General features: G+C 30.2%; 1 protein-coding gene across 1 annotated transcript in view; it reads left to right on the forward strand.

Moving 5' to 3' along the window:
- The window catches only part of LOC115875274 (adenylate cyclase type 5-like), a gene marked incomplete at its 3' end in the record, with an annotated part of 132,734 nt that extends 109,481 nt beyond the window's left edge, over nt 1-23,253 (forward strand). Inside the window, exons 5-10 of the mRNA XM_030890694.1 lie at nt 1,366-1,485; nt 3,298-3,372; nt 17,432-17,657; nt 19,231-19,322; nt 21,421-21,609; nt 23,104-23,253. Of these exons, the coding sequence (XP_030746554.1) occupies nt 1,366-1,485; nt 3,298-3,372; nt 17,432-17,657; nt 19,231-19,322; nt 21,421-21,609; nt 23,104-23,253 (852 nt within the window). The remainder of the gene's footprint in view (nt 1-1,365; nt 1,486-3,297; nt 3,373-17,431; nt 17,658-19,230; nt 19,323-21,420; nt 21,610-23,103) is intronic.
- Between the last annotated feature and the right edge of the window lie 971 nt (nt 23,254-24,224).

A 24,224-nucleotide genomic window follows, 5' to 3' on the forward strand; every position in this document is an offset into this window, starting at 1 on the left:
TTATATTATGATTGTCTGCATAGAAAGATATAGCACATACATGTACTAATAGACTATCCGATAACACAGATCGATATAATTTAAACATACGTAACTAATCATATTGTGTGTTTGTTAATTATTGATAGAACGGTTTACAAATTTAAAAATAATATAGGTAGATACAATGGTACAATTAGATATAGTACTAATGTCCAATTAACGGTTATAAATTATTTTATAATTAAATTATTAAATAATTAATAATTATAAACAAAATTTGTCTCTATAGTTATACTCATTATTTATACTTATTTGAGTATTTTTTCTGTAGTTTTAATCCATATTTTTTCATAAGGTGCCACAGAATATTTAAGGACAAATTAAATTAAGCTGATATAACTAGAGATCTGAATATGTACGATGATGATAGAGATAATGAAAAATTTTTTAAAACTATTTGTTTTCTATATTGGGAAAAAGTGGCTCACCCCCTATAACTATTTTATTTTTTCAGATAAAAAAATATTATATAAACCAAAATTGATTGACGTATTCAATTACTTTCTGTCGCTTCCTGTTTCACCGGAAGTCACTACAACTTTTGATTTTTAAATAACACGGTACCTATTTTTTACATTATTCGATAGAAAATGACACTCTGAATAGAATGACATATCCATATGTCAACTTTCGACATTTTCGTATATCGTTTCTTTAAACTGTAACATGCAGTTATACCAAGAAATTATTAAAAATACGATATGGACATCTTTTAACAAGACGTCAAAAACAATCTCAAGACATGAAAAACATTAGTCGATCAAATCTACTTTTCCAAGGCACCTTCATTAAAAATTAGTATTTTTAACATGGTCAATTGGTACTCTAGATTGAAATTAAAACTACGATTTTTTAAGCGAAAATGTCAAAAGTTGACATATGATAATATGTCATTCTATTCCGAGTGCCATTTTCTATCGAATAAAGTGAAAAAATACCGTACATTTTCGGTGAAGCAGGAAGTAATCGAAAAACAATTGAATACGTCAATCAATCTTAATTTATGTTATTTAATAACATACCAAATCTCTTTTTTTATCTGAAGAAATAAAATAGTTATAGGGGCGAACAACTTTTGACAAACCCGGTATGTTTAGAAAATTTAAGATCAAAACTTCCTTTAAACTATATAAATTATATGAATAAGATTAAATATCTAATGAATACTTCAATATAAACATTTACGAAATAAACCCCTATGCCAGTCACTTATGTTTAAAAAAAATGTAAATGCAACAAAATTTATATTCATTTTTTAGATTCTTGTACAATAATAATCTATGTACAATAAGAAAAAGTAATGATATTACAATACTTTTTCAGGTTGGCAGTATTACAAGGTCACCACCGAACCGAGAAAATGGATCGGCACCAAATTCACCCGGCCCGGAAAGTCACGAAGTGGAAGCTGAATTATTGGTCTCGTCGGCTTCGAGAATGGAGGCGCCCTTTTTATAATTATAAACAAAATTTGTCTCTATAGTTATACTCATTATTTATAATTTATTTGAGTATTTTTTCTGTAGTTTTAATCCATATTTTTTCATAAGGTGCCACAGAATATTTAAGGACAAATTAAATTAAGCTGATATAACTAGAGATCTGAATATGTACGATGATGATAGAGATAATGAAAAATCTAATGAAATAATCATACCTTAAAAAACATAAACACTTACTAAGAACTTAAGTTGCTTCTATGCGGTATTGGCAAATTGTGCTTCAAAAAGTTATAACTGCTCAATTAAGCGTTTTCGCATAGTGTTGCATATTGTTGAATATTTAATATATCGAAAACAAACTTGTGCCTTTGCTATATTTGTAATAATAAATCGTAATATTTGATAGGTTACTACACTTAAATGTATCTTATTTCAAACATACTTTAAGCTTATGAAGCAACATAACATTTTTGTTATTTTCAGTATTTCATTTGAAATTGAAAAATGAATTTGAAATCTGACTATGTTACAAAATGTAATTATATTTTATAGTATATAATGTATAGTATTTTTGTTTATGGCAAGAAATATTTGTATTTAAAATATGTACATTTTAGACTGCAAAAACTTTTTTATCTTTTGTTTTAATATTTATTGGAGCCGCCTGAAAATGGCCAGTTCCATATATGTTCTGGAGCTATTAGATTATTAATTAGCTATTAGCTATTAGACACAAAACTAAGTCCCCAGTATTTAAAACTATTTGTTTTCTATATTGGGAAAAAGTGGCTCACCCCTATAACTATTTTATTTTTTCAGATAAAAAAATATTATATAAACCAAAATTGATTGAGGTATTCAATTATTTTCTGTCGCTTCCTGTTTCACCGGAAGTCACTACAACTTTTGATTTTTAAATAACACAGTACCTACCTATTTTTTTACATTATTCGATAGAAAATGACACTCTGAATAGAATGACATATCTGCATGTCAACTTTCGACATTTTCGTATATCGTTTCTTTAAACTCTAACATGCAGTTATACCAAGAAATTATTAAAAATACGATATGGACATCTTTTAACAAGACGTCAAAAACAATCTCAAGACATGAAAAACATTAGTCGATCAAATCTACTTTTCCAAGGCACCTTCATTAAAAATTAGTATTTTTAACATGGTCAATTGGTACTCTAGATTGAAATTAAAACTACGATTTTTAAGCAGAGAAAATGTCAAAGTTGACATATGATAATATGTCATTCTATTCCAGTGCCATTTCTATCGAATAAAGTGAAAAAAATACCGTACATTTTCAGGTGAAGCAGGGAAGTAATCGAAAACAATTGAATACGTCAATCAATCTTAATTTATGTTATTTAATAACATACCAAATCTCTTTTTATCTGAAGAAATAAAATAGTTATAGGGGCGAACAACTTTTGACAAACCCGGTATGTTTAGAAAATTTAAAGATCAAAAACTTTCCTTTAAACTATATAAATTATATGAATAAGATTAAATATCTAATGAATGCTTCAATATAAACATTTACGAAATAAAACCCCTATGCCAGTCACTTATGTTTAAAAAAATGTAAATGCAACAAATTTATATTCATTTTTTAGATTCTTGTACAATAATAATCTATGTACAATAAGAAAAGTAATGATATTACAATACTTTTTCAGGTTGGCAGTATTACAAGGTCACCACCGAACCGAGAAAATGGATCGGCACCAAATTCACCCGGCCCGGAAAGTCACGAAGTGGAAGCTGAATTATTGGTCTCGTCGGCTTCGAGAATGGAGGCGCCCACTTTTTTTGGCAAGCTCGTTCGACTGCTGGGAAAGTTGTGTAGTACCCATCAATTTAAAAACGTACAGGTAAGATCACAAAGTATTTTTCTATTTTAACTGTAAAAGACTCAGTATGAAGACAAACTCCACTGCAGCCTCAATAGCTTATTGTGGGTCAGTTCCCGTATTAAATTTACCTATAATATACAGGGTTTCCCAATATTCCGTGGACAAAGAACTAATAATAAAAATAAGTTTATTGGACACAATTTACCTTTATACAAAAGTGCTTCGTTAGTCCGTTAGAGGGCATCAAACTTTAAAAAAATAAACACATTTTTTTAGATATTTTAAGAACCGTTATTCCGATTCGAACGAAATTTTGGATGTCTGTGTTTTGCTAAGTGCTTTAACATTTGATTTTCACAAAAATCAAGAAAAAGTACGGAAAGAGTGAAAAATACACCCACCCCAACATAAATTTTAATATAATTATTTTCCAATTCAACCGACGACCAATTTTTTTTGTAAAATAGTCCTTGTTGGTGGAGTTGGAAAATATTTATACTAACTAAAATCTAAAAAAGAGTCCAAATTTTTTTTCAAAAAATTCAAAATTTTTTGTTCGCGAAAAAAACTCATAATCCTGTTCCTGGGGTCGCAATATACTACTCCTAAAAATATTTACACTTATTTAAGAGTCACCCTGAATAACAAAAATATAAATATAGCATTTATTTACCATTTTTTTATACCAATTTTCGTGTACTCGCTATTTAAGCTAGTGCATTTTAATAAGTCAGTATTTTAGGGGATTCTGTTAGATTGGAAGCACTCTCGGAACTTCCTATATAAAGGGTGAGTCTTAAATAAGTGAAAATATTTTCAGGGCTGGTAGATCTCCATAAAAAAACATATTTTCTCTTTGCCGTTTTCGAAATAAGTCGAAAATAACCGAGTTATTTTACTTTGAACATTTTCAAAAGAAATGATGTTTTTTAATTAAAAACTAAAAAAAATCCAATTTTCTAAAAAAAAATCCAAATTTTTTTGTTCGCGAAAAAACCTCATAATCGTGTTTCTAATCTACGTTCTTCAAATTCGAACCTCCTGAGTCTCAACATTTCTAAAACTAAAGCTTTGTCGTATAAAAACTCGTTGCAGCCTTTTGTAGTTAACAACACCACCATTGACGTCGTCAAGTCTGTAAAATTCTTAGGGCTTGTTGTGGACAATTCTCTGAAATGGGACATACATATCGAAGCTTTGTCGAAAAAATTGAGCTCTGCCTGTTTTGCATTAAGAAAAAAAAATTCCTTCCATTCTGGGGTACGTGTTGTGCGACCCAATTTGACCGCATTTTCAGGCTCCAGAAGAGAGCTGTTCGATATTACACTGGGACTAAACAGCAGAACTCATTGCCGGGACTTTTTTAAAAAATTAAAAATATTGACTTTTCCTTCCTTATTTATATTTGAATCCGTTTGCCTAATACGTAAACATGTATCAGTTTCTCAAGAAAGGCCATCTCACACTTATCCACTCAGGAATGCGGAGCAAGATCTTTATCAACCTACCCCACGCTCAGAGTTAGTTAAAAGTTCAATATTATACAACTCGAAAAAAATGCACAATCACCTGCCATTTGAAATCAAATCCATAACATCATTTTTTTCATTTCGCAAAGCATTGAACTCTTATTTACTAGACAAGGCTTTCTACGCCGTAAATGGATTATATTTTGAAAATCGAATTTGATCTTGTAAACACTGGTCTAATGTTTGCTATTGCTGTATTTACTAATGACATCGAAATGAATTTATTTAGAGGTCATTGATATTTTACGATAAACTAGCTAAATAGTTTTGAATATTATTTTTATTTTTTGTTCTTTGACATTATAAACATTTATAATGTTTATTTTAACAATAAGACTGACAATATTATTTGTATAATGTTTTGTATTATCTTTTGTTTGTGTACCTTGTTTTTTTTACTTTGATTGTTAGTTTACCTTTGTCTACGAATTGAAAAAATTTTTGACAATAAAGGCATTTATTTATTTATATTTATTTATTTATTTCTAATAATTAGTAATCATTGGAAATAATTTGCAGAGATGGCAATACGAACTTCACAAAAGATTTTCCAATTCATATTTACAAGTCGAACCTCATTTGGCATATTTCCTCTTTAATAATTTAAAGAGCTTACAACTGAACCATCCCTGACGGTGCATTAGTAGTGCAAGGACAGTAATTCCCAGTGATAAATGCAGGCCATTAATATTGACTGTCTACTTCAATGAATGATTCTAGAAATTATAAAATGTTCTCTTAGCAAATTGCAAGCTAGTCTGTATTTCTTTGTCAAATATTTCTAATAATATAAAATGAATTTTCTTGTTATAGTGTAATTAAATTAATACGTTTTTATTTTATTTTTTTAAAAAAATTAATTGAGTATTCTTGCTAAAAGTCGAGAATGGCTGAACCGGTTTGGCTAATTTTGGTTAGGTGACATTTTTATAGGTGTCTAAGGAGGGTTTAAGTGGTTAGAAAATATAAAGATGCTACAAAAAAAAGTATTAAAAAATAAAATATAAATTTGACGTTTAACAACTGTAAGAAATCTATATAATTAAAAAATGGCGGTGGTCGTATGGTCTAAAATGCGTGTAAATCAACATATGGTATCTGATATAGGTTCGAATCCTGCAAAATCTAAAAGTTTTTTAAATATATTTGGATATAAAATTTTTTCTTCAAGATTATTTCTGTTATATTGTGTGGGAAGGGCTATTTTTAATTTTTTAGATATTACCGCGCAGAGAAAATATTATCGAAGGACACTACTTTACCCATTCCTCTACTATAACAGTGTTTAAAAAAATGTGTCATAGTATTGCTTACGGAATATACACTATCACTGGCCAACTATAGAAACTCATTGGTTTCCATTACATCATTTAACTATAACATTAATTGGATTTTAATAAGAGTGTACTTTTCTTGCATATAATACATATACAGACCGGACCACCGTAGTAGTAACATAGGCAGAACCGGACGAATTAGCGTATACCCGTCCGCCGGATAAAAAGCAGGGTAAAATGCGATAAACTAAAAATAGGTAGATATGTGATAAGAATGTTTCAGAATTTGTATTTATTCGTGTTTTAATAGCCAAAACGAACACATAGATTCTCGCGACAGTTCTCGTGTAAAATTTATTTTTAAATAAAATAATGGAAGTTTACGAAGTTCGTCAGAAAATTCAAATTGTAAAATGGTATTTCCAGAATAGGTCTTATCGGGATATACAAACAATTTTTCCAAAAACTTTTGTAGACAGGCCAATTGCATCTTTACCTACTGTATCAAGAGTTATTAATAATTTTGAAACACATGGGTGCGTGTTCCCACAAAAACAAATAAAGCTTGATTTGTTGATTAATGAAGAACAGGAGTTAAAGCAAGTGTTCATTTGTGCTACCGCGGATCAAAATCCCACGTTTTCAAGTAATCAAATTGCTGAGGTGGTTGTCCTGCCCACAATGCCCGTATTGTTCACGAATATTTGAACAATACTTTTCCCAACTCGTTTAATTAGTAGACATGGAACTATTTTGTGTGGCCCGCTATAACACCAGATTTTCTCCCAATGACTTATTTTTGTGGGGTTATGTAAAATCCAAAAGTGTGAGTCATAATAGGGCTAATAATCTGGATGAGCTTCAAGTAAAATACGAGGCTTTCCAAACTATTAGCCCTAAATATGTTAGCCAATGTCAGACGGGGATTTTTTACGACCGCCTAGGCTTCTGTCTAGCACAAGAAGATGGTCTTTTTGAACACTTTTTATAACTTTTTTTATTTAGAGTAATATTTTAGTTTTTTTTTTTGGGTTTAGAGAACTTATTAATTTTTAGTTTTGGCTTGTAAACACACTCAAATAATAATTATTTAAGTATTTTTATTTTAAATGTTACCTTAAGTGAAGGTAAACACTTAAAATAAAAATAATAAATACTCGGCACTCCTCGAGTCGAATTCCTAGTCTGTCATGACCGACCCGTCTAAGCACAACTGCAACTGCGTACTGCCTGACCAGCCGACTAGCCGGCAGTGAATCTCGAGTACGAACGCAAAACGGGTAAACGTAAATTCGTCCGGCAACTTGCTATGTTACTAGTAGCCTGGTCTTCTCTGTATATTATAAGCAGTTTAACTATGTCATGAAATTAAGCTTTTATTGTTCTTGGGGGGATTGGAGGGATTTTACTTTCACGTTTAGTTTAATATATCACTATGTTTCACTTCACACATTTTCATTGTTGTTTATATAAAGTTATATTTGATATAATAATAATATAAAAGTAAAAAAATAAACCTTGCTTCTTATTATACTACCAGTTTACCCCAAGCCACCCAGGCACTAAAGAACCATAACAAATATCACAGTTTCGACTACTACAATCTAGTTCTATTTTTTTTTCCTTTTTAGGGTGTTGTTAGTGTTTTCCCACTCTTTTTAGATCCCTGGGTGGTGCAGTCTTGGCAAAACAACAACTTGCAATGCTAATTCACTGTCTAAAATAGCGAGAAAAAAAAATGGAAGATGGTTACGCAAGGCGTTGTTTCATGAGCTTTTCAAAAATCTCATTACTTTGTTGCCTCTTTACTTTTTGGTAGGCTGTTAACTGAGTTTACAATTCTTTTTTATTGCGTTCTATTATGCGCTGATTCTTCCCATTGATTCTGCATGCTTATCCACTTTAAGTGTTCGTGGAAAATATCCTTGTACCTTTAGAGTTGTCCACCCGTTTTCCTCTTACTGTCTAGAAGCTCACCGCAAAGAAGAGATTTTGGTAGGCGGTTTTCCTGCATCCTGCATACGTGAGTAGCCCATCTTAAGCGGGATTTAGTAATCATGACTTCAACGCTCTCGCAGCTAGCTTTTTCAAGGACCGATACGCTTGAGACATGGTGGAACAATTTGATTTTTAAGAGTTGTCTAATGTGTCTCTGTTGCAACTTATTTAATGCGTTCATGCCGGCGGTACGCCTTTCATTTAACATGGTGGGGATTTTTATTGTTCGGTACACTGCAATTTTCGTTTTTGTACTTAAGTCATGATTGTAGAAAACCCTGTCTTTTAATTTCCAGAATGCTCTCGAGGTGCTTCTGATCCTGTGCTGAATTTCAGAGTTGATGTTGGACAAAATTTTAAACTTTCAGGTAGAAAAGAATTATATTATTGTTATTAAAATACCTAATGTTTACTTTTAATGCGACGTAAAAATATACCTAGTTTTAAAAAGAATAAATTTTAATATTAACTTAAGAAGTAAAAAATCTGTATTCTATTTAATTTTAGATGCATTTAAGGGCAACCTAGATTAGCTATTAAAATGCAACAGCGCTAAACCAGTTAGGGCAATCTAAAAATTCAACATATACACAAATTTTATCCTCTCGAAAAAATTAGCTGGTGGTTTGGTTGAGGCAGTGCCTGTTTCCAATTCGATTAATATTCATCAGTTTCTTTGACGTCAGCGTAGTAATCTTTTGCATAATGGATTCGGACTTGAGGCGTTTCCGAAATACCAACCTATCAAGGGGACGATAATTACCATTTACGAAACCATTCAAGTGTGTTAATTGAGAGTTTTAAATTTTATTTTCGATTCAAATTCAGTTAGCATAATTCGACACCCAGACGCAGAGGTAGCTTATGAATGAATTTAGCATAAACTTCAATGGGTTTTTGGAATCTGCCGATATAATACCCATATTGGATAAATTATTCAAACAGAAGTTCAAATAGGATTTAGCGATAATGATTTAAAATAGAACAAATATTATATAATGTATTTTTTTAAAAGTTATCTTTTATTTTTAGTAATTTTTAGGTGTTATATCTTATTATTATATTAATGAAATAATCTTACAAGCGTATAGTGCAGAATTAGAGTACTGGTTAAATGTATTTAAAATGTGATGCTTTTAATTATCGTATTATTTTATTTCCTATCAATTGAACTTTCTGGTAAATACATCAACAACCTTGTCTTCAGACAGATTGTATAGAGTTAGTAAACATTTTCATGCATATTTTATTATTTAACTATGCACCTCATAAGAGAAATAAAGCTTGTTATAGACCTTTTAATAGATATACCAATCAATTATTGAAAATATTTTTCATTTTACCCAACATTATTATGAAACTTTTGTCATGCCTCAATATATTATAATAATAATACTTAGTGTAAAAGTCTTATTTTTTTATTTTTTTAAAGTATAAATATATAGGGTGGTCCAAATTGTTTCGGGAAACTTAGACAGCATATTCTATAAAATGCTTCGTTTCGGAGATACAGGGTGTAGAAGTTTCATATTTAATTCAGTTTTTCCCAACAAATTTCTGAACTATAGTCGATATTTGGAGAAAAATTGGTGCTTGAGTGTTTTTTGATATGAGAAATTTGATTTCGATGTTATTTATTACTACTTGTTGGGGGCGCCACCTACATGTGTTTTGAAGAGTAATAACTTTTCGTCCGTACCTGTATAAAACTACTAAGAAATGTCTCTTTGTAGAAATCGCTACGAGCAACCGTTCTCAAGATATTTAGAATAGAAATAGTCAATACATGTCATTATTGACAAAAAATAAACATATTGAGTAGTTATTTGATTAAAATGATAAATTTGGGAACTTTTTATTTTTCAAATTAATCATAAATTTTTCTTCGAAGAAATTATGATAAAACACTTTCTGTTGAACTTTCGTCATTTCATTTCATTTCACTGTTTTCGATTTATTATTTCAGTCTAATAGCTATTTAGTCAGCATGGATGAACATATTTCGATTCAAATTAAGGATCAGGAAACACTTGATAAGCATCAAATTTATTAATTTAGCATTTTACAAAATGGGGAACTTGTCTATAAATTAAATAAAGTATTCTTTATTGGAAATTTTGGGTGAACTGAAAAAAATGGACACGTGTTTTATTTTTTCCAAGTTCAGTTATTTCAAAAGTTACAAGTGTTTTGTTTTAATATATAGATACTGAAGGTGTAAAACGTATTTTTGTGGCGTCGCAATTTTTCAAAGCGTTATATTTCCGTCAATATTCAGCATTACGAAAGAAAAATACGTGTCTATTTATTTCATGGTCAGACAGAAAGAACTTGATAACCGCCAGCCGTCCAGTGCTCTCCTGTAAAATTAGTGGAATGACGCATGTTTTTTCCTGGACCTTTCAAATATCTTCGAGAACCATTACAAGTAGCAATTTTTACCAAGAGACCTTTACAATAAAACGCCTATATGTATATTTTTTACTCAGTAGTTTTATGCAGATGCGGACAATTAGACTTCAAACCAGTTAAAATGTAGGTGGCGCCCTCTGTAAACGTCATATTAACATCAAAATCATATTTCTCAGCTCAGATGGTCAAAATTGTTTGAAAAAATCGAAATAAAAATGAAACTTCTACCGTGAATTTCCGAAAGTGGCATTTTAGGACTTTTTGCCAATCTTATATGCAGAATATGCTGTCGAAGTTTCTCGAATTCAATTCCGGACCAACGCGTGTATATTGTTGTTTTAGTATTAATTCATAGATACCACTTATCCATTTAGTTAACACTATATTTAATATTATTCTGCTACTTCCTTAAAGATAATAATTATTATTATTGTTAATAAAAAGTGTACTATATACAGAAAGATTATGTGTGGCATAATAACAGCTTACTCACTGTCAGCTAATTCATTTTGGTAGTTTGTGTGAAATCCAGGCAGTCAGACTCGATGCGTTTTGCCAAGCGATTATCCAGAAACTAGATTAACTTATTATTAATTAACTTATTTGGTAAACTATTTTTCACCTGTATATGTTGTATCATATCAAATCAATGTATGGATTAGGTCTAAATGACATGAGAATATTAAACAAAAAAGCGTACAATGCTTATATATTTTTGTGAAATGCTTTACTACTATGAATTTTTACTAAATAATATATTGAGGAATCGGAAAGACATGTATTTTCCTGCAGAAATTTTTATCAAACTCTGATAAAACTTTTGAAATAAATTACACATGACATTTATTAAAAGTAAACAAACTAAAATTCATGTCTCAAAGTAGCCGTGGCTTAATTCTGCATTCTATCCTTACATACTTACTTGGGTGTTATATATTCCACCAACTTCTAAAATAGTTCTCAAGTTTTATAAAAGAATTTATTCCTTTTGCGAATGCTCGCTCTCTTGGGTGACATGGGGTATTTCGCCGAATAAACACCAAAAAAGATTTTTCAGGATAATTTTTCTTCGAATGTTTGTTCCTCTTACGAATTGAGGTCTGATTTCCCAGCTTATTTTTTTTTCAACTCTAGAGTCTTTAATTTGATATATACCGGGTGCGTTTCAAAAGTGGCTCACTCCTATAACTTTTTTATTTATACAGATAAAAAAACGAGATTTGGTATGTTAGTATATGACGTAAATTAGAATTGATTGGTGTATTCAATTGTTTTTGGTCACTTCCTGTTTCACCGGAAATGACTACAACTTTTGATTTTTAAATTGCACCCTCGGTATTTTTTTACTTTATTCGATAGAAAATTACATTCTGAATAGAATGACATATCATATGTCAACTTTTGACATTCTCGCTTAATAAAAAATTCTATTTTAAAATTCATTCTAGAGTGCCATGGCTATGTTAAAAACACTAATTCTTCATCAAGGAGTCTTGGAAAAATAGATTTGATCGTCTAATGTTTTTAGTGTCTTGTCCAGGCTAGTTAGAAAATGCTCAAATCGTATTTTTAATCATATCTCAATTTTTTTAAATGGAACGAGGGTGGTTCATTAGCATATCTGGAAAAAGCATTTTTTTACGAATAATTTGATACCACACACTTGGTATTTCGAGTCAAATTTTCGTTACTAACCGCAAGTTGTAATTTCAAATAAACCATATACGAAAATGTCAAAGTTGACATATGATATGTCATTCTATTCAGAATATAATTTTCTATCGAATAAAGTAAAAAAACACCGAGCGTGTCATTTAAAAATCAAAAGTTGCAGTCATTTCCGATGAAACCGGAAGTGACCGAAAACAATTGAATACGTCAATCAATCCTAATTTATGTCATATACTAACATACCAAATCTCGTTTTTTTAACTAAAAAAATAAAAAAGTTAGAGGTGTGAGCCACTTTTGAGACTCACCCGGAGTAGTACATTATTTATTATATTCCAATAAGGCAAAATAAAACCAGTAGGGAAAAAATATTAAGATATAAAAATTAATAACGAAAAATAATTAAGGAATCAAAATTCGCTAGTTCATTTGTAAATTTTACTTAATTCGAGAAGATTATTATTATCTTTTCTTGCTGAGCAAATTATAAAATTGAATAGTAAATTAGGAATCATCTGGGGGTCTGTATAAAATATCATTTATTAATATAGATAACAAATATAGACAATTAACAAATGAGACACCGAAATGGGTACTACTGAATATCAAGTGAACTATAAAGTATTTGGAATGTAGAATGTATAATGGTATAGGAGGGAGATTAATCACCGCGATCTTACAAATTTATTGTATCCTGCTTTTTTGAGTTATAACTCATCATACATTTTTAGGGCTTTGATAAAACCTATCATCTGGAACGGTTTTACAGAGGCCAGTTCTCTATCTCCAATATCAGTCGTACCAAAGTTTATAGTAGGAATTGTTGTCGTCTCAGCGCACTCAGCGATGATGTGTTCTAGTTGTCCCCCAGAATCTGCATTCGCCGTTGTTTTTTAGCTTCAATCTACTCAGAAGTTGAGGTCTTACTTAAATCAAGGAAATTTTTTTATTTTTCTCGATCGTATTTTTTATAAAGTAGTTATTAGCATTTAACAAAAATTACACTGCGTTAAAATTTATTTTATATTTTTGCTTTAAGTCAACATTAATTAGGGTATATTTTTAAATCACCTTAAATTAAAAATAATTAATATTAAAACACACAAAGAACAAACATTTTATATGTTTTTTCATGAGTTAAATCATCAAGAAATACAAATAGAGCAAAAATATTGAAGTGTCATAGAAAGCAATATTTTTATTTATATAGAGTAACGTTTTTAAAGTATTTTTTTTTACTTTTCTTGATAGAATTTTCTGCAATACTTACAAATATTGCGCACTTGCACGAAAATAAGTAACAATAACATAGATGTAATATAATTAGATTTAGATAAAAATAAAATTTGGAAAGTATGTTTGATCTATTTTCGTCATAAATAATTTTTTATATAAGATGAATATGATATGAAGAAAAATATAGATAATAATTTCAAATAGCCGTTATTGTTTTGTTTTCATACTCATTATATATCAGATATAATGTCAAAGTCCTAATATCAGTATCAGTAAATCCAATCTATTTTTACTATGTAATTTATTAATAGTATTAATCCTGTAATAATGTATTAAAGGATTAATTCTGTATAGTCATCTCTACTAAAGGATAAAATTGCAATTTAAATTAATGTTCACTTAAATAAATATACCCACCTTCAGATTCCAATCTCATATTACTATTTTTGACCTTTTAAATGCATAAAGTAGATTACTAATGCATGTAATCGGATTTCCATTCAACGCTTTAGCTTTAGCATGAGAGCAGATTTGGATTTTTGCATTTTACCTTTTTTATACTACTGAGCGATTCGCAGTTTTTTAATTAGTTTTATCTTGTCTTTTTCATCTCGTGTTACAGGCACATTAGTCTCTTTTGAATATATTGTTCATACAAATCATTGGATCAGATAACCAATCTCACAAGTGTAAAACATTACTCATTAATAAAAGTGTTAATTTGCGATACATACAGAAAATGACTAAAGCGCCATACTTACTATGCGCTGATGCGTCGATGCCATTCGTTATGTTGTTTCTAAATTTTTCTATGCGTTTGTGATATTTTTCTTATGTTTACTCAAAACCCAACATTCAAACGATCCGCCGCACAACGCATCGCATTGTAGCATCAAATCGCCCCATCAACTAATATGACTATGTTGACTATAGGATTACGAGACGTATTGACGAACCGCATAGCCAAAAATTGATTTTGCTCAGGTATCTCCTGAGACGGTACTGAAGATAACAATTTTATTTTATGCTTAAATTTGGCCATTATTACTAAAAATATACTCACAAGTTTGAAGTAAGTCGGTCACAGGATATTTAAGATAATTCCAAAAAAAAAACAAAAGTTAAAACGTTGTTTAGAAGTTAAACGACCTTTATCTTTAAAATAGGCTCAATTAAAATAAAAAAACAGCCCACAGCCAATGGTCATATTTTATGAAACAGCCTGTATAAATTTATAAAAAATCTTAAAATATGTAAAACAACAAAATAAAATATACGTATTTAAGAGTTTTTCCGAAAAACTCATCGGTTTTTAAATAGAAAATATTTTAATATTTGAGGGATAGTTTCACCCCTTAGAATTCGAGTTTCCCGAAAAAATCCCTTCTTATCGAACCTCTACACCCTAAAAGTCAATCTGTTTCCAAAAATCAGCTTTTTTACGTCAAGCGCTTTAAGCAGAATCGTGATTAATCAATGACCAGATTTTTCGAAACACCCTGTATACATTTTTTAAAAATCTTAAAATATGTAAAAAAACAAAATAAAATATACGTGTTTAAGAGTTTTTTCGGAAACTTGACCGTTCTTTGAGGGGTGGTTTCATCCTCTTGGAACTGGAATTTCGAAATATCGCCTCTTATCGAACCTCTACACCCTAGAACCAACCTGTATTTATGTATAAAATTGAACTTCTTACGTTGAGTGGTTTGAGCAGGATCGTGATTAATCAGTATGTCAGTCACTAAAGGATTTTATATATTAGTATAGATAAAAAAAGTTAACATAAAACTGATGCACAAACTGTACAAACTATACAAAAGTTTGGAATTCCTCTGTTCTAAGAAAAAATATACCGAGCCTGTTTTAAAATGTCAAATTATCTTGGGATTTCAAAATGGTGCGTTAATTTTTTGGAGAAATGTATTTACCTAATACAGCCTCTCAAATGGTATCATTCAAATTCGGCTATAAATAGTAGCTCCTGTGTTAAAAACTAATGACGCGTACATAAAAATGGTGGACTATGGCTCTGTAGAGGGTATGTAGAATGTAGAATGTTTAGGAGGGGGGTTAATCACCGCGACATTACATATCTACTGTTGTGCCTCTTTCTTGAGTTATAACGAGTTACAACTCACCGGACAGTCTCAGGGTTTTGACAAAAAGCTGGTTATCTGAGACGGCTTCACAAAGCTGCAGCTTTCCGTCCTCGACATCAGCCGTATCAAAAATTCATGGCACGAACGGTCGTCCGTCGTGTCGGCACACTCAGTGATAAGGTATTCTGGTGTTTCCCCATTTCCACCACAGAGATCTGCATTCGCCGTTGTTTCTCAATTTCAATCTGCTAAGTTGTTCGTTGAGGAGACAGTGTCCTGTTAGAAACCCTGTGACAATCCGAAGATTTTCTTACGCCTTTGGCTCAAGGAAAAATCTTTGATTCTCTTCTGTCGTAAGTTCACGAGCAACTTTTTTCGAGTGATTAGACCGTTGGAGAATTCCCTTTCAGGTTACGGATGGAGTCCTCCAGGTTCTTCAGTTCCGCTTTAAGCTGGTTTCCGCTTAGATAAAGATACAGGATTGGATTAGATAGAGGGTTGTAAAAAAATGAAGGAATGTCATTTTTATTATCAACAATAACTATATCACTAATTTGAACAAAAAATATCATAAATATAAATTAAAAACTTTCCCACCTTAATTGTCTTTATTACTATCGGTATTCTAGCAAATTTAATACAATAAATATTCACTTAAATGCAGCAATCGTCTATATGACTTCGGGGTTGGACTCGAGAACTAGACGCCACAAAGTAATTTCAGGAACAGAGCAAAGCGAGTTAAAAACAATCCGAAAGAATTGCGTTAAACCCGCGCACTTATTTACATAGCCCTTTGAAGCATTTAGTAGTGAATAATAGCAAGGTGCTTAGCTTTAAAGCGGAATTTCAATTCTGTTTTACATCGACTTTTCTTTCAGTACTTTCTACGAAATGGAATTTTTCTCGTTTTAGTTTCGCGAAGTTCAAAGGTGAATTTATACTTATCGCAAATGCCAAGATACGCTAACAAATTTTTTTTTTTAAATTTATACATATGATATTTTTAACAACGTAGGTTCCCCTATGATGATCATGGCATACATTTCTATATTTTTATTATTTTTAAAGTTTTCTAAAACTAATAAAATAGGTACAATTTTATGTAAAAAAATATCCTCATACTGGGTGCGTCTCAAAAGTGGCTCACCCCTGTAACTTTTATTTTTTACTTAAAAAACGAGATTTGGTATGTTAATATATGACTGTTGTCATTTCCTGTTTCACCGGAAATGACTACAACTTTTGATTTTCAGTAAAATTTATTTCTTCGGGTTAAAAGTCAGCACAAGAAATAATTCTGAATACCAATGTACAGGGTGTTGACAATCTCTTTTATTATAATAATAAGGATAAAATATTTAAATATGCATGCATTTGAATATCTGAAAAACCAAGGCTTGTAAACATATTTAAACCTTATAATAAATGCTGTATTTTGTGTCCAAGGAGCCAAATATGAAAAAATCTAACTTATTATTGTGTTATTTCGCTTTAAAAATTAAATATTAATTTTTATTTCTAGAAAACTGAGATACAAAACTATAATTCCACTCAATGGACACGTTTTATTTTTGTAAAATAACGCTTCAAACATTTACTGGAACAGTTTTTTTTGCAACTTGACGCCAATAAATATTTCATAAATTAAGACTTGATAAGAAAGATATATGTTTGGATGCAAAATGTTTATATATTAGTTTTTTTTTTTAATTTCTCTCCGGAATCTCTAGAAATAGGACACTTGATGAACATGAATTTGTATTTTCATATATGTAACAAAATGGAACAACAATTTAAAAAAAAAATGGTTACTTTTTTATTAATTTTGACAATTTATAATTTGTTACAGGTTGAGATGTTGTACCAAAGATATTTTCTGAAAATGAACCAAAGCAATATGACAAATTTGATATCGCTACTTCTGTTACTATGCATCGGTTTCCTGTTGCTGGGGGCTGTAGATTTTATTCTTCCGAAAGCCGAAGTAGCTCACTCTATATTTGAAGACTCGAGTCGAATGGACAAGCTGGTCGTACTTATGTGTACATCGGCATGTTGTATAGCTATTTATGGCGGTAAGTATCTTACTTGAAATATTAACGAGTGAAGTTATATTTTTTTTAAAGATTACGATTTTTTATGTAACATCAGCAATCAAAATAATATAATCAAAAAAGTGGTTTTGTTTGAAAAATATAATATTTACATTTCCAAATTTTCAGAAATTTCAATTTGGTAAATTACTAAAAATTATTAAGAAAAATTATCAAAAAAAATGTAGTCATTTATAGAACTCACTATATCACAATAATCGATATATCAGATTTTATATTTCAAAGTTAGAACCTGTAAAGTCTTTCATCTTGCAAATTCAATTATTGGCAGCTCATGAAAATGTAGCTTCATCTTCCAAAATTATTTGGGTTTCGAGATATACATATTCATAATTAGTGAAATGACCTCATCAATAGAAAGTGGTCCAGGTATATGAGTCAATAATAGTAATTAAATAGTGTACTTTTTTTTCTAAATTGTATTCTGCCTTTTTTAACTTTATTTTATGTGACCCCTGACTTTTTATTTTAAATTTTAACTGTTTTGTGATTTAATGTATCATAAGTTTATTAATAATTTTTATATATAGAATTTCTGTTAATACATACCGGGTGTTCTCAAAACTTGCTGAGCTATATAACTTTTCCAATTTTAGATAAAAGAAACGAGATTTGGTATGTTAGAATATGATAAAAATTAGTAGTAATTAGTATTATTCAGTAAGAGTCGGTCCCAAGTGGGACCCTTTGGGACCCTCCACTTCGACCGCGAGGGCTTATTGTGGCTCATTGATTGACGTATTTAATTGTTTTTGTCAGTTCCTGTTTCACCGGAAATGACAAATTTTGATTTTTAAATGACACCCTGGGTATTTTGAAATAACATTCTGAACAGAATGACATATCATATATCAACTTTTGACATTTTCAATAATAAAAAAAACATTTTAAATTTCAATTCAGAGTGCCAAGGCCAAATGTAACGACAATTTGGTTGCTATGCTAATGAGCCACCCCTGTTCTCTTTGGTAAAATTTAGTTATGATTAAAAATACGATTTCAGTAACTTTTAACCGGCTAGGAAAAGACACTAAAAATATTAGACGATCAAATATTTTAACCAAGGTTCTTGATTAAAAATTAGTATTTTAACACAAGCGAGAATGTCAGTATTTGACATATGATATGCCGTTCTATTCAGAGTGTCATTTTCTACTGAATAAAGTAAAAAACTACAGGGGGTGCCATTTAAAATAAAACTTGTAGTCATTTCCGGTGAAACAGGAAGTGATAGAAAACAAATTGGATACGTCAATCAATCCTGATTTATGTCATACACTAACGTACCAAATCTCGTTTATTTATCTGAAAAAATAAAAAATTTATAGGGGATGAGCCACTTTTGAGAAAAAAACTCTGTATAGCAAACCAGTACAGGGAGACCTGTATTTGCTTACTATATTATTATATATTAATAGAAATTAATTCACATTTATAATTTATCTTAAATTAATTAAACACGAAGTAATAAAACGATAGTCAGCAAATTTTTATACCCAAAAAAGTTATAATTAATATGTTATTTTATTTTCAGTTTTACTCACAGTGGTGTCAAAGCCTGCGATGAATGAAGTTTACCTGATCATTATATCTTATTTCATATTAGTGACTTTTTTAACTTTAGAGGTAAGTCTATCTTCTTTATTTTTTTGATAATACCTCGCGATAAATTAGTATCTATATATTTAATTATTTCGGTTTTAAATTCAGTTGAAATAGTGGTAACATTTTTCTTATATTCTAATATTTCTAATATTCTTTTTTTTTCTAAGTACACTTCTGTGGTAGTGTCAAATCGCTGAGTTAAGAATCCTAATTCAAAAGCTTTAAGAATCACAAAGAGTGGAATTCTTATTTTAGTACACTTTTCAGTGTACTAAAGTAGTAATCTTTTCAGATTAGTATCGTATCTTACGATAGAATAATTTGATAAAAAATATATCAAATAAAATCTCACTCAAGTGCTTTTTAAATGAGTTTGTATTTAAGTGTTATATTTTTGTACATGTTGTTCCATTTTTGTGTGTTTCTTTTTCGTGAGAGTTTGTCGTTTACGAGTAAAGATACAAAGGTGTGGTTTTCACATCACTCTGTTACTGTTTTATGGAACTAAATATGCTACACATAGATTTGTCCCTCTTACTCTCTGACATACAGTTTAACACATATTTTGAAAATAGCTCCCAGCGAAAAACTAGTTACGCCTCGGAAGTTTTTACCTTTTCAATCAGTTATATGAAGGTGTCGAAATACAAAGAGTGTCAAAATATGCAAATTTTTCAAATTCGCCCTGTATTTCAGGAACTAAGAGGGCTAGGATAAATATATGTGTAGCATCTTTAAATTCGTAAAAAAGTAGCACAATGATGTAAAAACGGCATCTTTGTATCTTTACTCATAAACGAGAAACCCTGTAAAACACACGAAATGGGACACCCTGTACAAAATGTTTCTATCTCTATAAAATCACTGCGAGACCATTGATATCATCAAAAATTCAAACTATAATAAACAGTAGTAACATCTGACTTACATTGATGATGAAAGAATAATTCTCGGAGTCCAATTTGTGCTCTAAATTCAGTTTGTATCGTCACAAAAGTAAAACACCGCTATGATGTGTTTTATCCTGATCGTAATTATTCACCCATTCAATCGGCTTTTACTTAATACAAACCAAACTACACATCTGCATTTCAAACACTACACTGGAGTAAATTGTTGATTAGAAACTGTGTATTTAGTTAGAAGGTGTGTGCACCGGCCTCCATCAGTATTCATAGCGAATTAAACGCAAAACATAGCAAATAATCTTCTTTGGTAAAACTTTCGCCCAAAGCTTTAAACTCTTCCGTTATAGTTTCGTAGCTTTTATCTCGATTTGCAAAAACAAATGCATCGTTGCCATTCAAAATAATTCTATTTTCGTTGCATATTTACGCCACTACGGTTGCAATTTTAATGCTACATTTTTTTACAGTTCAAACTGGATGTTTATATTTATTTTAAACAATAGCGGAGAGTTTTACGTATGATTTAAATGCGAGCAAATTCCGCCTAGTGTTATGAAACTTTTAGAAAAATAATACATGTAAACTTTGTTTAAAAGCTTCAAAAAAAGTTGTAGAATTTTTTGCAGGATCTAAAAATAAAATAAAAAAAAGGATGTTCACCCTGTATACATTTATCCTGAATACATTTATTTACCAATGGATATTGATTTCGGATTTAATTATATAAATAATAATCATAGAAATTAAATATGAAGATCTAATCAAGGACGATGCTTCTTCTAATCTAATCAAGGACGATGCATCTAATCAGACTATCTTCAAATAATCAAAATTATAGTTTTTCCAAAAACTATATAGATAACCAAAACTAAATACTTTGAATTCTTTACGCGCATTTCGCTAATTTTCTTACCAGTATCAATAAATGATTGAAAAAAAATGGGGTCACATACCTGTCAATTGCTAGAACTAACTAGATAGTTAATAGTAATTTAAAGACGGCTTCTTCTAAAAGAGACCTGGTTTAAATTAAAAAGAAGTAGAAAGTACATTTTGAGTACTAGAGTAGACTTTGAGTCTTTTTTCTACTTCTTTTTAGTTAATAGTAATTGTTGATCTAGAACATAATACAAATGTTATATGGAATATTGTCTAGCCTTAACTTAGAAAGTGCATGAACACAAAAATAATATAATATATTTATTTTTCAGGTTTGCATAGCTTTTTTCTTCTACAACGAGAGACCACTAGTTGGTACCGCCTTTGCGGTGACGTCAACCTATTTGACGTATGCGCTGATGCCAAACCGTCTGAAAGATGCCGTGCTCTCCGGAACAATATTAGCCATAACTGAACTGATCTTATTAGTATATGTAGGAAATCTGACAAGTTTTTCAGATGTAAGTAGCAAATTATTAAGGATTTTTTTGGGGGGAAAAATTAAATATTTTGTTTATCTAGGGTTTAAAAAAACTGCCGACATTTTGACTTGTATTCTCGACTTTTTCAAGACTATTTAAGACCACAAAGACGAGGATACACATCGAAAGGCTTTTTAAAAAAGCTTTTATATTTCCTGATCCTAAACCTGCGATCGCCATTTCATAATATAACGTAAGGACGCAAATCTAACACAATATTATATTGAAAGGTTCTAACCTCACTAACACATATTCTTAAATGAATTTATTCCATAATTAACAATATGACAATCAAACTCAGACATATTATGATAAAAAAAAATTGTAAAAAGAGAAAATATTATAAACCAAAAAACTACGATTTGCCTTCAATTTTGCGCTGCATTGCCTTTAAATTTAGTATAGAGGGTGATTCACACTGAGGTAGACTAGGCGTTTTTAGAGAACAGGTGATACTTTCTTTGAAAACTTCAAATTTTATATATAAGCACCTGCTACATCTATCTAAATAATTCTCAGCGACACAGTGTTGCTGTTTCATTTATTAATTATTATCATTTATTAAAAGTAATGACACCTTTATTTTTTTAAGCGGAACATCTAGATTGTTATATTCTTGGAAACTTATTTATTTGCCATATTTTTTCTGTCATACAATCCTATACCCCTGTCTAATAGTTTTCGAGATAAAAAAAATACAGCATGTGTAAAACTGACAGACTTATAGGTTAAGAAAAGTTTCGATATTGGATCTGTTTGAAGCAACCCATTGACACTGAAAACTATGAAAAGACTAATAAAGTTGATTTGCAATGATATATCATTTTCCTATACCTAAGCGCTCCGGTTTCTTCAGAAAAGTCATTTAAAAGATAATAATTTCTAATATATTCATACTCTATATCAGTGAGATTTTATTTGCTAAATTTACAAAAGTCATAACAAAATTCTTGAAATGAAACTAAAATTTTAGTATTTTTAGTTTTAAAAGGCTCTACTGAAGAAACTCGAAGGTTCAAATTTAGGTACATTACATACCGTTAAAAATAACTTTACATTCCTTTGATCTGTTTAAATAATATATTTAGAGTTCGATTTAAAATAAAGATGATTTGAGCAATTTCATCCTAAACGAAAAAAGTAATATTTTTACCTAATTGTTATGACATGATGTTTGATTTAAAATAACAAAGATACTACTACTTTTCAAATAAAGCGACAACACCGCCCTGTTACTCTGAGAATATATTAGATTGGTGGAGCAGACGCCGCGCCGTTCCGTAAAATTTGAAAATTTTCCGTAAAAAATATCCTACCATCGATTCTCCATGATCAGCTAACTTATCTGCGACAGTAAATCGTAAATCACCTATTACTATATTCACTTAACTTTAGCTAAACTAAATACATATAGTATAAACGTCCGCCGTATTCTTTAAAAAAAATATTCATTCTTGTCATTTTTTCTTTCAGATAATCAGCAACTTTATAATACTGTTCTGTGCCAACTTGGCCGGGGTCTGCACGCATTATCCCAGAGAAGTAGCGCAAAGAAAAGCTTTCCTCGAAACGAGACAATGTATAGAAGCCAGACTGAAAATTCAACGGGAAAATCAACAGCAGGTTACATTTTTTATACGTATTTTTTTAATTTTCCTATTTTAAAGCTCGGCACAACGGTCGGTCGGTCGTTCCGTTATTTTAGAGCTTTCCTTTTTTTTTATTTATTCTTTCAGTCTTTTCTCTTTGCGAAATATAATTAGACGATGTTTTCTTTGTGAAAATGCTACCTACCGACACGCCGCAAAGCAAAGAATAAAATTTTACATTACCAATAGAGTATTCCCGGTTGACAATGCTTGCTTAATTTATGCTTTTACGATAGTCATTAGATTGAAATATTAACCGTATTTTTACAGTATGGCATTGAAGGTTTTACAGAACTGAATAATGTTTGGAAGGAACAGGAGAAATTGGTTTTATTTAGAAGGTGATTGTTGTCGGAGTCAAGGTCCTCATTAAAAATATACAATGATAATAAAATATAATTAGCATTACAGTTTTTTACTGGAAATATCCCTAATAGAGCAAACATAAAATTAGTTTCTTATACATAATGTCTCATCGAGAACTACATTGTTTTATATATTAAAAAGGTAATTTTGTAGTCTGAAAACTTGTAGTAAAATAACTCGGTTATTTTGAAGTTATTTGAAAAACGGTAAAGAGAAAATATGTGTTTTATTTATGGAGATTTACAAGCACTGGAAATATTTCAACTTATTTAAGACTGACCCTGTGTTGCTTACTTTAAATTTTCTATAAAAAATACCTAAAATCAACTAATAACACAAAATAGCTAAACATGCATTCAAAGCAATGAAAATATAATCAAAAACAGAGAACTGAAAATATAAAATTTTCAAAAAACCTAGGAGAAATGTTCGCTTTTCTATTAAAATGCTCTTTGAAACAAGCATTGAACTAACACAATCGATGGCATAGTAAAACGAATTATCGTAGTGCGAAATTGATGCGAAAACTAACAAGCAAACGCATTATGAGGACTGTTTTATGCTCTATATAATATATTA

The sequence above is a fragment of the Sitophilus oryzae genome, unplaced genomic scaffold, assembly GCF_002938485.1.
Source record: "Sitophilus oryzae breed Bouriz unplaced genomic scaffold, Soryzae_2.0 scaffold_135_pilon_pilon, whole genome shotgun sequence".
In the NCBI taxonomy this organism is placed as follows: domain Eukaryota; kingdom Metazoa; phylum Arthropoda; class Insecta; order Coleoptera; family Curculionidae; genus Sitophilus; species Sitophilus oryzae.